The sequence below is a fragment of the Bombina bombina genome, chromosome 3 (genome assembly GCF_027579735.1).
Source record: "Bombina bombina isolate aBomBom1 chromosome 3, aBomBom1.pri, whole genome shotgun sequence".
In the NCBI taxonomy this organism is placed as follows: domain Eukaryota; kingdom Metazoa; phylum Chordata; class Amphibia; order Anura; family Bombinatoridae; genus Bombina; species Bombina bombina.
The window spans coordinates 311,219,993-311,235,481 of record NC_069501.1 but is presented as its reverse complement, the minus strand read 5'-3'; the positions used below and the strand labels follow the sequence as shown (position 1 = coordinate 311,235,481).

Here is a 15,489-nt window from a genome sequence, read left to right as displayed (position 1 = left end):
CCTCTCAGTCCAGGCCAGGCTGCGCAAGTGAGCTCCGCCTCCAATGTCACCACGTCATGCGCACCCACATACAATCCCATAGGATAGCAATAGCCGGGCCAGCCATTTAAGTCATTAGTAATTGGTTGATTTAGCCACTCGGCCCTGAGTTCAGTAGAGTGGCCCTAAGGACTCAAAATTCTGCTGCCCCTTAAAAATCTGCTGCCCTAGGCACCGGCCTTGTTGGCCTATGCCTTAATACGCCCCTGAAATGGCGCACTATTGTCGTAATTTACGCTAGAATGGTTACCGCGACTTCAGAGCTCTGGTTAAAGGAATAGTCTAGTCAAAATTAAACTTTCATGATTCAGATAGAGCTGGCAATTTTAAGAAACTTTCTAATTTACTCCTATTATCATTTTTTCTTTGTTCTCTTGTTATCTTTATTTTAAAAAGCAAGAATGTAAGCATAGGTGCCCACCCAGCTTACATTCAAATAAAGATACCAAGAAAATGAAGAAAAATTGATAATAGGAGTAAATAAGAAAGTTGCTTAAAATTGCATCTGAATCACGAAAATTAAATTTTTACTAGACTATTCCTTTAAAGGGACATAATACTCACTAAATCACTAGAAACTGATGCAGTATAAATGTAAAAAGCTTACAGGAAAATGTCACCTGAGCATCTCTATGTAAGAAAGGAAGATATTTTACCTCACAATTTCCTCAGCTGAGCAGAGTAAGTTCTGTGTAAAAAGTTATACTCAGCTGTTGATCAGCTGCAGGTTAAAAAAATTTTTAAAAATGAAGAAATGAACAGCAGCCAATCAGCATCAACAGTGCTGAGGTCATGAACTCTTTTACTGTGATCTCATGAGATTTGACTTAACTTTTTCATAGTAAACTTCCTTAAACTGAATAGGGAAATAAGATGATGCACGAGGCTCACTCCCTTAGCTGTCCCGGGACAGACATACTGATTTGCTGCTTAGAAGTCCTTTACAATGGGATGTGACTACTGAGGAATTTTTGAGGTAAAATATCTTTCTTTTTTACATAGAGATGTTCAGGTGATATTTTCTAGTGAGCTTTTTACAGCTATACTGCATCATTTTCAAGTGTTTCGCCATTTGGGTATCATGGCCCTTTAACTGTTACGCGCATCAAAAAGTGACACAAAACACATCAAAAATGCATTTAAAAGTACAGTTCAGCTCAAAGATATGAGATTCAGGTGTTTGGAAAAAGGGCCAAAAGTGCTTTTACAAAGGGATCCATAGAAACACGTATAAATATATGTATGTATATAAATAAATGTGCATGTATTTCTATACATATGTATATATGTAATTATATGTGTACAGGGAGTGCAGAATTATTAGGCAAGTTGTATTTTTGAGGATTAATTTTATTATTGAACAACCATGTTCTCAATGAACCCAAAAAACTCATTAATATCAAAGCTGAATAGTTTTGGAAGTAGTTTTTAGTTTGTTTTTAGTTTTAGCTATTTTAGGGGGATATCTGTGTGTGCAGGTGACTATTACTGTGCATAATTATTAGGCAACTTAACAAAAAACAAATATATACCCATTTCAATTATTTATTTTTACCAGTGAAACCAATATAACATCTCAACATTCACAAATATACATTTCTGACATTCAAAAACAAAACAAAAACAAATCAGTGACCAATATAGCCACCTTTCTTTGCAAGGACACTCAAAAGCCTGCCATCCATGGATTCTGTCAGTGTTTTGATCTGTTCACTATCAACATTGCGTGCTGCAGCAACCACAGCCTCCCAGACACTGTTCAGAGAGGTGTACTGTTTTCCCTCCTTGTAAATCTCACATTTGATGATGGACCACAGGTTCTCAATGGGGTTCAGATCAGGTGAACAAGGAGGCCATGTCATTAGATTTTCTTCTTTTATACCCTTTCTTGCCAGCCACGCTGTGGAGTACTTGGACGCGTGTGATGGAGCATTTTCACTGCATGAAAATCATGTTTTTCTTGAAGGATGCAGACTTCTTCCTGTACCACTGCTTGAAGAAGGTGTCTTCCAGAAACTGGCAGTAGGACTGGGAGTTGAGCTTGACTCCATCCTCAACCCGAAAAGGCCCCACAAGCTCATCTTTGATGATACCAGCCCAAACCAATACTCCACCTCCACCTTGCTGGCGTCTGAGTCGGACTGGAGCTCTCTGTCCTTTACCAATCCAGCCACGGGCCCATCCATCTGGCCCATCAAGACTCACTCTCATTTCATCAGTCCATAAAACCTTAGAAAAATCAGTCTTGAGATATTTCTTGGCCCAGTCTTGACGTTTCAGCTTGTGTGTCTTGTTCAGTGGTGGTCGTCTTTCAGCCTTTCTTACCTTGGCCATGTCTCTGAGTATTGCACACCTTGTGCTTTTGGGCACTCCAGTGATGTTGCAGCTCTGAAATATGGCCAAACTGGTGGCAAGTGGCATCTTGGCAGCTGCACGCTTGACTTTTCTCAGTTCATGGGCAGTTATTTTGCGCCTTGGTTTTTCCACACGCTTCTTGCGACCCTGTTGACTAGTTTGAATGAAACGCTTGATTGTTCGATGATCACGCTTCAGAAGCTTTGCAATTTTAAGAGTGCTGCATCCCTCTGCAAGATATCTCACTATTTTTTACTTTTCTGAGCCTGTCAAGTCCTTCTTTTGACCCATTTTGCCAAAGGAAAGGAAGTTGCCTAATAATTATGCACACCTGATATAGGGTGTTGATGTCATTAGACCACACCCCTTCTCATTACAGAGATGCACATCACCTAATATGCTTAATTGGTAGTAGGCTTTCGAGCCTATACAGCTTGGAGTAAGACAACATGAATAAAGAGGATGATGTGGTCAAAATACTCATTTGCCTAATAATTCTGCACTCCTTGTATATATGTATGTACATACATATATACACACATATATATATGTATAGAAATACATGCGTATATCTCATTGCAATCCTGCACTTGTGTTTTTCACCAGATGACGACTGTTATTTTTTTTGTTCAAAACCTTAAAACACAACAAAAAAACAAGCAGTTGTAGCCAGGTTGCCCCTTATACTATGACATTCACTTGACAGTTATATAAATACAAGTATTTGTAATTATCATGGCAATTACCTGGCAGCTGGAACAAGATAGATTATTCATTTTAAAAAGCAGGATTTTACTGCTTTCATGGATCACGTTTTTCTGTGTATTTTGTGTCTGGTGATCACTTTAGTCATGGGGGGATATTTACCAAAGGTCTGGCGGACCTGATCCGTATTCAGCATTGCACCAGCAGCTCTTGTGAGCTTCTGGTGCAATGTCGCCCCCTCAGATTTATGGCCAATCGGCCGCCAGCAGGGAGATGTCAATCAACCTGATCGTACTCGATCGGGTTGATGTTCGGCTGTGTCTGGAGCAGCAGTCTTTATTATTTATTTTATTATTTATTATCGGTTATTTGTAGAGCGCCAACAGATTCTGCAGCGCTAGAGACCACTGCTTGATAACTGCTGTTGCTGGCGAGCCTGTAGGTGCGCCAGAAACACGGGCCCTTAAGCTCCATCCGGAGCTTGATAAATGGGCCCCATGATGTTTATCTAATAGCCACCTGGGCATCAGACAACTAAAAAGAATGGCCTCTCCTCTTAAAGATAGGTCACTTGCCCTATTGTAGTGCTTATTTTGTGGTGATATCGTCCCTTTAAAGCTCGTTGTAAAAGCAATTTAATATAAAGGTGAGTTATACTGGTATATCAATCACCTGTTATTTAAAATAGGAATTAGGAATATTGTTGTGTTTGTTTTGTGCCATATATAGGAAAAAGGGGATCATATGGAGGCACTGCCACTATAAAGTAAATACATTTGGTATTAAATGGATTTTGGATGCCTAATGACAGGGGTATAAAACCCCTCAGTTCTAAAAAAGGTTTCCCTTTTTCCAGACTGGGGTGTCATACCACTTTGTGTTTATGGTAAACACCTGCAAATTAGAAAAGGTTTGACCATTCATTAAAAAAAAAGCTCATTCTCTTTTTTATATCACATACTAAATCAGAATGGTAGGTGGAGTGCCCCATTAAAGGGACATGAAACCCATTTTTTTTTTTAATTTCAGATGATTCAGATAGAAGTAAAATGCAAAGTTGTTTCACATTTTATTTTCTATTAGCTAATTTGCTTCATTCTCTTGGTATCCTTTGTTGAAGAAGCAGCAATTCACTACTAGGAACTAGCTGTACACGTTAGTTGAGCCAGTAGCAGGAGACATATATGTGCATCCACCAATCAACAGCTCCTGAGCCTACCTAGTTCTCCTTTTTAACAATGAATACCAAGAGAACAAAACAGATTAGATAACAGGTGTAAAATTGGGTTGAACTTAGAAAATCACAACTGAGATAACGGATTCCCCCTTCAAAGGAGTGTGAAAAATGAAAAAAAGCCTAACACCCATACTCAAGCTAACTTGACCTCTCTCAATGAATTCTGAATATTTCACATTCCAATGTTCTTCACTTAGCAGAATTTGTTCCATCTATTCATGAATACATATTTATATATATATATATTATTATTATTATCGGTTATTTGTAGAGCGCCAACAGATTCCGCAGCGCTAATATATATATATATATATATATATATATATATATATATGAATGATGTTTTTTGGTAAAATATATATCTATGCCTATATGTATATATAGGTGATCAAAGGAACGCGTTAACTTTAAACTAGCAAAGAGAGGCAAAATACACTTAGTGCATCACTCGTAATATAGCCCAAAATATTATCAGATTTTTAGTGAGGAAGGTAAGCAAGCAAAATAACACTTTAACTGCTAATATATATTTGTATGGCAATGATCCGTAGTTTACAGGGGCATAAGAATCTGAAAGGGCAGATTTCCCTCTTTCAAATAAGGGTGTCACATATCCCTGTAAGTAGTCGGGTTTCATTATGAGATGAAAGAAAAAAAATCTTTAGTGGGTCACACATGAAATGTATTTAGGGCCAGATTCCAAGTGGAGCGCTAAATATTGCTTTTGTGAAAGTGATATTTGCACTCCATGGAGTAATACCAGCACACACTAATGTGCGCTGGTATTACAAGTTAAGCGCAATGTGAACACGACCACTAGGAGACTCGTTCTGATGCCGTCAGAGACGGCACAGAACCTAAGCGCAGTGAAGGGGGTAAGTAGCACAGCAATTGCAGCATTTTTAAATATATATGTACCTGTATATGCTTATATACATATATATTTATGTGTTAATATGTGTATATACACATATAAACACATAAATATATATGTATATAAGCATATACATATATATATTTACTGGGAACACACAGCTTCCATAGACCGCAATGTAAAGGCACTTTTCAGTGCTTTTTTTTTCTAACACCGCACACCCGCCAACTTTAATCCCCAAAACTGCCTAGTGCAGTTATTTTTTTTATTAATCTGATCTCTGGTTAATTTTCTGAGCGCTAATTACCAGCCACTTGTAATTTTCACATTTGCAGGGGCGCGATCATTTAGCGCTCCACTTATAATCTAGCGCTTAGTATGGAAAAGGTAAATAACAGAGAAAATTATCTTATGGAGTGGGATATTACTCTATATATCTATGTACCTTATATTTACTGTTGAATAGTACAATGAGAGAGGAATATAACTCTGCTCCTATGGGATATAGGAGATGACTAATGTCTTTGGTTTTTCTTTTACAGCTGACCGACCTGTCAGGGTTTACGCAGATGGAATATTTGATCTTTTCCACTCAGGTCATGCAAGAGCCCTTATGCAAGCCAAAAACCTGTTTCCAAACAGCTACTTGCTAGTTGGAGGTAAAACATGTATATGATGATTGCTAAAGAAAGCACTCTGCATTATTTGACTCAGATAGCTAGTTACACTAATGATAAATAAATATATTCACAATTACTAACGGCTAGATTACAAGTTTTGCGCTATGATGCGGTGCGGCTATACCGCTGAAAAATTGGCCATTGGTATACCGCAAGCATTTTAGCCTGTAACGCAATGTCCATTCCGCACTCAAAAAATGACGTTTGAGTGCGGGATTTTCCATAGCACCGTATTACAGGTTCTGCTTTCCAGCTAAAATGCTTGCGTTACAGCCAATACCGATACGATTCATTCCACGATCTGAGACCAGTAGTTATGGATTATGCAAAACAAAAACTCATAACTAAAATGTTACAAAGTACACTAACACCTATTAACCAATGAAACACCACCCTCCCGCATTGCAAATACTTTATTAAACTTATTAACCCCTAATCCATCGCCCACCCATATCGCTACTATTAAATAAAGCTATTAACCCCTAATCCCCGCCCACACACATCGCCAACACTATATAAACCTATTAACCCCTAAACTGCCTACCCCCCACATCGCGAACACTAAAATAAACCTATTATTAACCCCTAAACTGCCACCCTCCCGCATCGCAAATACTATATTACACCTATTAACCCCTAAACCTCCAGCCCCCCACATCGTAACTAATAAACTAAACCTATTAACCCCTAAACCACCGGCACCCCACATTGCAAAAAACTAAATTAAACTACTAACCCCTAAACCTAACACCCCCTAACTTTAAATTAAAAGTTACAATATAACTATCTTAAAATAAATATAAACCTAACAACTATTCTAATAAAATAAAATAAACTACCAATTAAATCCTAAATTACATGATTAAAAAACATAATTTATGTAAGAACTTACCTGATAAATTCATTTCTTTCATATTAGCAAGAGTCCATGAGCTAGTGACGTATGGGATATACATTCCTACCAGGAGGGGCAAAGTTTCCCAAACCTCAAAATGCCTATAAATACACCCCTCACCACACCCACAATTCAGTTTAACGAATAGCCAAGAAGTGGGGTGATAAAAAAGTGCGAAAGCATATAAAATAAGGAATTGGAATAATTGTGCTTTATACAAAAATCATAACCACCACAAAAAAAGGGCGGGCCTCATGGACTCTTGCTAATATGAAAGAAATGAATTTATCAGGTAAGTTCTTACATAAATTATGTTTTCTTTCATGTAATTAGCAAGAGTCCATGAGCTAGTGACGTATGGGATAATGATTACCCAAGATGTGGATCTTTCCACACAAGAGTCACTAGAGAGGGAGGGATAAAATAAAGACAGCCAATTCCTGCTGAAAATAATCCACACCCAAAATAAAGTTTAATGAAAAACATAAGCAGAAGATTCAGACTGAAACCGCTGCCTGAAGTACTTTTCTACCAAAAACTGCTTCAGAAGAAGAAAATACATCAAAATGGTAGAATTTAGTAAAAGTATGCAAAGAGGACCAAGTTGCTGCTTTGCAAATCTGATCAACCGAAGCCTCATTCCTAAACGCCCAGGAAGTAGAAACTGACCTAGTAGAATGAGCTGTAATCCTCTGAGGCGGAGTTTTACCCGACTCAACATAGGCAAGATGAATTAAAGATTTCAACCAAGATGCCAAAGAAATGGCAGAAGCTTTCTGGCCTTTTCTAGAACCGGAAAAGATAACAAATAGACTAGAAGTCTTTCGGAAAGATTTAGTAGCTTCAACATAATATTTCAAAGCTCTAACAACATCCAAAGAATGCAACGATTTCTCCTTAGAATTCTTAGGATTAGGACATAATGAAGGAACCACAATTTCTCTACTAATGTTGTTGGAATTCACAACTTTAGGTAAAAATTCAAAAGAAGTTCGCAACACCGCCTTATCCTGATGAAAAATCAGAAAAGGAGACTCACAAGAAAGAGCAGATAATTCAGAAACTCTTCTGGCAGAAGAGATGGCCAAAAGGAACAAAACTTTCCAAGAAAGTAATTTAATGTCCAATGAATGCATAGGTTCAAATGGAGGAGCTTGAAGAGCCCCCAGAACCAAATTCAAACTCCAAGGAGGAGAAATTGACTTAATGACAGGCTTTATACGAACCAAAGCTTGTACAAAACAATGAATATCAGGAAGAATAGCAATCTTTCTGTGAAAAAGAACAGAAAGAGCAGAGATTTGTCCTTTCAAGGAACTTGCGGACAAACCCTTATCTAAACCATCCTGAAGAAACTGTAATATTCTCGGTATTCTAAAAGAATGCCAAGAAAAATGATGAGAAAGACACCAAGAAATATAAGTCTTCCAGACTCTATAATATATCTCTCTAGATACAGATTTACGAGCCTGTAACATAGTATTAATCACAGAGTCAGAGAAACCTCTTTGACCAAGAATCAAGCGTTCAATCTCCATACCTTTAAATTTAAGGATTTCAGATCCTGATGGAAAAAAGGACCTTGAGACAGAAGGTCTGGTCTTAACGGAAGAGTCCACGGTTGGCAAGAGGCCATCCGGACAAGATCCGCATACCAAAACCTGTGAGGCCATGCCGGAGCTACCAGCAGAACAAACGAGCATTCCTTCAGAATCTTGGAGATTACTCTTGGAAGAAGAACTAGAGGCGGAAAGATATAGGCAGGATGATACTTCCAAGGAAGTGATAATGCATCCACTGCCTCCGCCTGAGGATCCCGGGATCTGGACAGATACCTGGGAAGTTTCTTGTTTAGATGAGACGCCATCAGATCTATTTCTGGAAGTTCCCACATTTGAACAATCTGAAGAAATACCTCTGGGTGAAGAGACCATTCGCCCGGATGCAACGTTTGGCGACTGAGATAATCCGCTTCCCAATTGTCTATACCTGGGATATGAACCGCAGAGATTAGACAGGAGCTGGATTCCGCCCAAACCAAAATTCGAGATACTTCTTTCATAGCCAGAGGACTGTGAGTCCCTCCTTGATGATTGATGTATGCCACAGTTGTGACATTGTCTGTCTGAAAACAAATGAACGATTCTCTCTTCAGAAGAGGCCAAAACTGAAGAGCTCTGAGAATTGCACGGAGTTCCAAAATATTGATCGGTAATCTCACCTCCTGAGATTCCCAAACTCCTTGTGCCGTCAGAGATCCCCACACAGCTCCCCAACCTGTGAGACTTGCATCTGTTGAAATTACAGTCCCGGTCGGAAGCACAAAAGAAGCCCCCTGAATTAAACGATGGTGATCTGTCCACCACGTTAGAGAGTGTCGAACAATCGGTTTTAAAGATATTAATTGAGATATCTTTGTGTAATCCTTGCACCATTGATTCAGCATACAGAGCTGAAGAGGTCGCATGTGAAAACGAGCAAAGGGGATCGCGTCCGATGCAGCAGTCATAAGACCTAGAATTTCCATGCATAAGGCTACCGAAGGGAATGATTGTGACTGAAGGTTTCGACAAGCTGAAATCAATTTTAGACGTCTCTTGTCTGTTAAAGACAGAGTCATGGACACTGAATCTATCTGGAAACCCAGAAAGGTTACCCTTGTCTGAGGAATCAATGAACTTTTTGGTAAATTGATCCTCCAACCATGATCTTGAAGAAACAACACAAGTCGATTCGTATGAGATTCTGCTAAATGTAAAGACTGAGCAAGTACCAAGATATCGTCCAAATAAGGAAATACCACAATACCCTGTTCTCTGATTACAGACAGAAGGGCGCCGAGAACCTTTGTAAAAATTCTTGGAGCTGTAGCTAGGCCAAACGGCAGAGCTACAAACTGGTAATGCTTGTCCAGAAAAGAGAATCTCAGGAACTGATAATGATCTGGATGAATCGGAATATGCAGATATGCATCCTGTAAATCTATTGTGGACATATAATGCCCTTGCTGAACAAAAGGCAAGATAGTCCTTACAGTTACCATCTTGAACGTTGGTATCCTTACATAACGATTCAATATTTTTAGATCCAGAACTGGTCTGAAGGAATTCTCCTTCTTTGGTACAATGAAGAGATTTGAATAAAACCCCATCCCCTGTTCCGGAACTGGAACTGGCATAATTACTCCAGCCAACTCTAGATCTGAAACACAATTCAGAAATGCTTGAGCTTTCACTGGATTTACTGGGACACGGGAAAGAAAAAATCTCTTTGCAGGAGGTCTCATCTTGAAACCAATTCTGTACCCTTCTGAAACAATGTTCTGAATCCAAAGATTGTGAACAGAATTGATCCAAATTTCTTTGAAAAAACGTAACCTGCCCCCTACCAGCTGAGCTGGAATGAGGGCCGCACCTTCATGAGGACTTAGAAGCAGGCTTTGCCTTTCTAGCAGGCTTAGATTTATTCCAGACTGGAGATGGTTTCCAAACTGAAACTGCTCCTGAGGATGAAGGATTAGGCTTTTGTTCTTTGTTGAAATGAAAGGAACGAAAACGATTATTAGCCCTGTTTTTACCTTTAGATTTTTTATCCTGTGGTAAAAAAGTTCCTTTCCCACCAGTAACAGTTGAGATAATAGAATCCAACTGAGAACCAAATAATTTGTTACCCTGGAAAGAAATGGAAAGTAGAGTTGATTTAGAAGCCATATCAGCATTCCAAGTCTTAAGCCATAAAGCTCTTCTAGCTAAAATAGCTAGAGACATAAACCTGACATCAACTCTGATAATATCAAAAATGGCATCACAGATAAAATTATTAGCATGCTGAAGAAGAATAATAATATCATGAGAATCATGATCTTTTACTTGTTGCGCTAAAGTTTCCAACCAAAAAGTTGAAGCTGCAGCAACATCAGCCAAAGATATAGCAGGTCTAAGAAGATTACCTGAACACAGATACGCTTTTCTTAGAAAGGATTCAATTTTCCTATCTAAAGGATCCTTAAACGAAGTACCATCTGACGTAGGAATAGTAGTACGTTTAGCAAGGGTAGAAATAGCCCCATCAACTTTAGGGATTTTGTCCCAAAATTCTAATCTGTCAGACGGCACAGGATATAATTGCTTAAAACGTTTAGAAGGAGTAAATGAATTACCCAATTTATCCCATTCTTTGGAAATTACTGCAGAAATAGCATTAGGAACAGGAAAAACTTCTGGAATAACCACAGGAGATTTAAATACCTTATCCAAACGTTTAGAATTAGTATCAAGAGGACCAGAATCCTCTATTTCTAAAGCAATTAGTACTTCTTTAAGTAAAGAACGAATAAATTCCATTTTAAACAAATATGAAGATTTATCAGCATCAATCTCTGAGACAGAATCCTCTGAACCAGAAGAGACATCAGAATCAGAATGATGATGTTCATTTAAAAATTCATCTGTAGGGAGAGAAGTTTTAAAAGATTTTTTACGTTTACTAGAAGGAGAAATAACAGACATAGCCTTCTTTATGGATTCAGAAACAAAATCTCTTATGTTATCAGGAACATTCTGCACCTTAGATGTTGAAGGAACTGCAACAGACAATGGTACTTTACTAAAGGAAATATTATCTGCATTAACAAGTTTGTCATGACAATTAATACAAACAACAGCCGGAGGAATAGCTACCAAAAGTTTACAGCAGATACACTTAGCTTTGGTAGATCCAGCACTAGACAGCGATTTTCCTGTAGTATCTTCTGACTCAGATGCAACGTGAGACATCTTGCAATATGTAAGAGAAAAAACAACATATAAAGCAAAATTGATCAAATTCCTTAAATGACAGTTTCAGGAATGGGAAAAAATGCCAAAGAACAAGCTTCTAGCAACCAGAAGCAATGAAAAATGAGACTTAAATAATGTGGAGACAAAAGCGACGCCCATATTTTTTAGCGCCAAATAAGACGCCCACATTATTTGGCGCCTAAATGCTTTTGGCGCCAAAAATTACGCCACATCCGGAACGCCGACACTTTTGGCGCAAAATAACGTCAAAAAATGACGCAACTTCCGGCGACACGTATGACGCCGGAAACGGAAAATATTTTTTGCGCCAAAAAAGTCAGCGCCAAGAATGACGCAATAAAATGAAGCATTTTCAGCCCCCGCGAGCCTAACAGCCCACAGGGAAAAAAGAGTCAAATTTTTGAAGGTAAGAAAAAATGATTAATTCAAATGCATTATCCCAAATATGAAACTGACTGTCTGAAAATAAGGAATGTTGAACATTCTGAGTCAAGGCAAATAAATGTTTGAATACATATATTTAGAACTTTATAAACAAAGTGCCCAACCATAGCTTAGAGTGTCACAGAAAATAAGATTTACTTACCCCAGGACACTCATCTACATGTTTGTAGAAAGCCAAACCAGTACTGAAACGAGAATCAGCAGAGGTAATGGTATATATAAGAGTATATCGTCGATCTGAAAAGGGAGGTAAGAGATGAATCTCTACGACCGATAACAGAGAACCTATGAAATAGACCCCGTAGAAGGAGATCACTGCATTCAAATAGGCAATACTCTCCTCACATCCCTCTGACATTCACTGCACGCTGAGAGGAAAACCGGGCTCCAACTTGCTGCGGAGCGCATATCAACGTAGAATCTAGCACAAACTTACTTCACCACCTCCATCGGAGGCAAAGTTTGTAAAACTGAATTGTGGGTGTGGTGAGGGGTGTATTTATAGGCATTTTGAGGTTTGGGAAACTTTGCCCCTCCTGGTAGGAATGTATATCCCATACGTCACTAGCTCATGGACTCTTGCTAATTACATGAAAGAAAAAACTAACACTACGAAATAAATAAACAACTTAAATTACAAATTTAAATAAACCTAATATTTTGAAAAAATATCTAAGATTACAAAAATAAAAAACTAAATTATCCAAAATAATTAAAATTACCCCTAATCTAATAGCCCTATAAAAACACTAAAATTACGAAAAATAAAAACCTCTAAGATTACAAAAAATAATAAATGAAATAATCAAAAATAAAAACAATTACACCTAATTTAATAGCCCTATAAAAATAAAAAAGCCCCCCAAAATAAAAACACCCCCTAACCTAACAATAAACTACCAATAGCCCTTAAAAGGACCTTTTGTAGGGCATTGCCCTAAGTTAAACAGCTCTTATAATAAAGTATTAACCCCCTAAACCACCACCCTCCCGCATCGCAAATACTATTATAAACACATTATTTTTTATTTATGTAAAGATAGTTATATTGTAAGTTTAATTTAAAGGTATAGGGGTGTTAGGTTTAGGGGTTAATATTTTAATTTAGTGTGTTGTGATGTGGGGGCTGGCGGTTTAGGGGTTAATAGATTTAGTTTATTAGTACCGATGTGGGGGCCGGTAGTTTAGGGGTAAATAGATTTAGTTTACTAGTACCGTTGTTGGGGGGTGGCGGTTTAGGGGTTAATAGTTTTAGTTTATTGGTACCGATGTGGGGGGCAGAGGTTTAGGGGTTAATAATTTTATTTAGTGTCTGCGATGCCGGGGGGTGGCGGTTTAGGCTTAACGCACCATACCACACAGCACAACGAGGTTTTCCAGTAACTTGCAATGGCAGCGCTACGGAAAGTGCAATACCGCTCATTTGTTGCATTCTTTACGCACCCGGTATAGCGCACCCGGTGTTCAAATGTTTGGGGTCACTTAGACATTTCCTTATTTTCCTTGAAAATATACATGAAAATAGTTTCAATAGGAAATATAGTCATTGACAAGGTTAGATAAAATAAATTTTAAGTTAAATAATTGTGTCCTTCAAACTTTGCTATTTTTAAAGAATCCTCCATGTACAGCAATTACAGTCTTGCTGACCTTTGGCATTCTAGTTGTCAATTTGTTGAGGTAATCTGAAGATATTTTACCCATTGTTTCCTGAAGCACCTCCCTGAATTGGCTTGATGGTTACTTCTTATGTACCATATGATAAAGCTCCTCCCACAACAGCTCAATAGGGTTGAGATCTGGCGACTGTGCTGCCCACTCCATTAATGACAGAATACCATCTGACTGCTTCTTCCTTAAATAGTTCTTGTATAGTTGGGAGCTGTGATTTGGTTCATTGTCCTGTTGTAGGAATAAATTGGCATTAATAAAGTGCTGTCCACAGGATATGGCATGGCGTTGCAAAATGGAGTGATAGCCTTCCTTTTTCATACCCTGTATAAATCTCCCACTTTACCGCAGCCAAAGCAGCCCCAGACCATCACATTGCCTTCACAATGCTTGACAAATGGTGTCAAGTTCTCCTCCAGCATCCTTTCATTTGGTCTGAATCTCACGAATGTTCTTCTTTGTGATCTGAACACCTCAAACTTAGATTTGTCTGTCCATAGCAACTTTTTTACTAGAATGCCAGCATCCTGGAGTTGCCTTTTCACTGTTGACGTTGAGACTGATGTTTTGTGGGTACTATTTAATGAAGTTGCTAGTTGAAGACCTGTTAGGCATCTATTTCTCAAACTAGATTCTCTAGTGTATTTGTCCTGTTGTCCCACCGGGGGGTGGCGGTTTAGGCTTAACGCACCATACCACACAGCACAAGGAGGTTTTCCAGTAACTTGCAATGGCAGCGCTACGGAAAGTGCAATACCGCTCATTTGTTGCATTCTTTACGTACCCGGTATAGCGCACCCGGTGTTCAAATGTTTGGGGTCACTTAGACATTTCCTTATTTTCCTTGAAAACATACATGAAAATAATTTGAATAGGAAATATAGTCATTGACAAGGTTAGATAAAATACATTTTAAGTTAAATAATTGTGTCCTTCAAACTTTGCTATTGTTAAAGAATCCTCCATGTACAGCAATTACAGTCTTGCTGACCTTTGGCATTCTAGTTGTCAATTTGTTGAGGTAATCTGAAGAGATTTTACCCAATGTTTCCTGAAGCACCTCCCTGAATTGGCTTGATGGTTACTTCTTATGTACCATATGATAAAGCTCCTCCCACAACAGCTCAATAGGGTTGAGATCTGGCGACTGTGCTGCCCACTCCATTAATGACAGAATACCATCTGACTGCTTCTTCCTTAAATAGTTCTTGTATAGTTTGGAGCTGTGATTTGGTTCATTGTCCTGTTGTAGGAAGAAATTGGCATTAATAAAGTGCTGTCCACAGGGTATGGCATGGCGTTGCAAAATGGAGTGATAGCCTTCCTTTTTCATACCCTGTATAAATCTCCCACTTTACCACAGCCAAAGCAGACCCAGACCATCACATTGCCTTCACAATGCTTGACAAATGGTGTCAAGTTCTCCTCCAGCATCTTTTCATTTGGTCTGAATCTCACGAATGTTCTTCTTTGTGATCCGAACACCTCAAACTTAGATTTGTCTGTCCATAACAACTTTTTTACTAGAATGCCAGCATCCTGGAGTTGCCTTTTCACTGTTGACATTGAGACTGATGTTTTGTGGGTACTATTTAATGAAGTTGCTAGTTGAAGACCTGTTAGGCATCTATTTCGCAAACTAGATTCTCTAGTGTATTTGTCCTGTTGCTCATTTGGGCACCATGGCCTCCCACTACTCTTTCTATTCTTGGTAGAGCCAGTTTGCAATGTTCTGTGAAGGGAGTAGTATACAGCGTTGTACGAGATCTTCAGTTTCTTGGCAATTTCTC

At 38.5% G+C, this 15,489-nt stretch overlaps 1 protein-coding gene across 1 annotated transcript in view; it reads left to right on the top strand.

The window, feature by feature from the left end:
* PCYT1B (phosphate cytidylyltransferase 1B, choline) overlaps positions 1-15,489 on the top strand; it is a 408,274-nt gene that overhangs the window by 292,282 nt on the left and 100,503 nt on the right. The window contains exon 3 of the mRNA XM_053704615.1: positions 5,753-5,869. Within this exon, the coding sequence (XP_053560590.1) occupies positions 5,753-5,869 (117 nt within the window). The remainder of the gene's footprint in view (positions 1-5,752; positions 5,870-15,489) is intronic.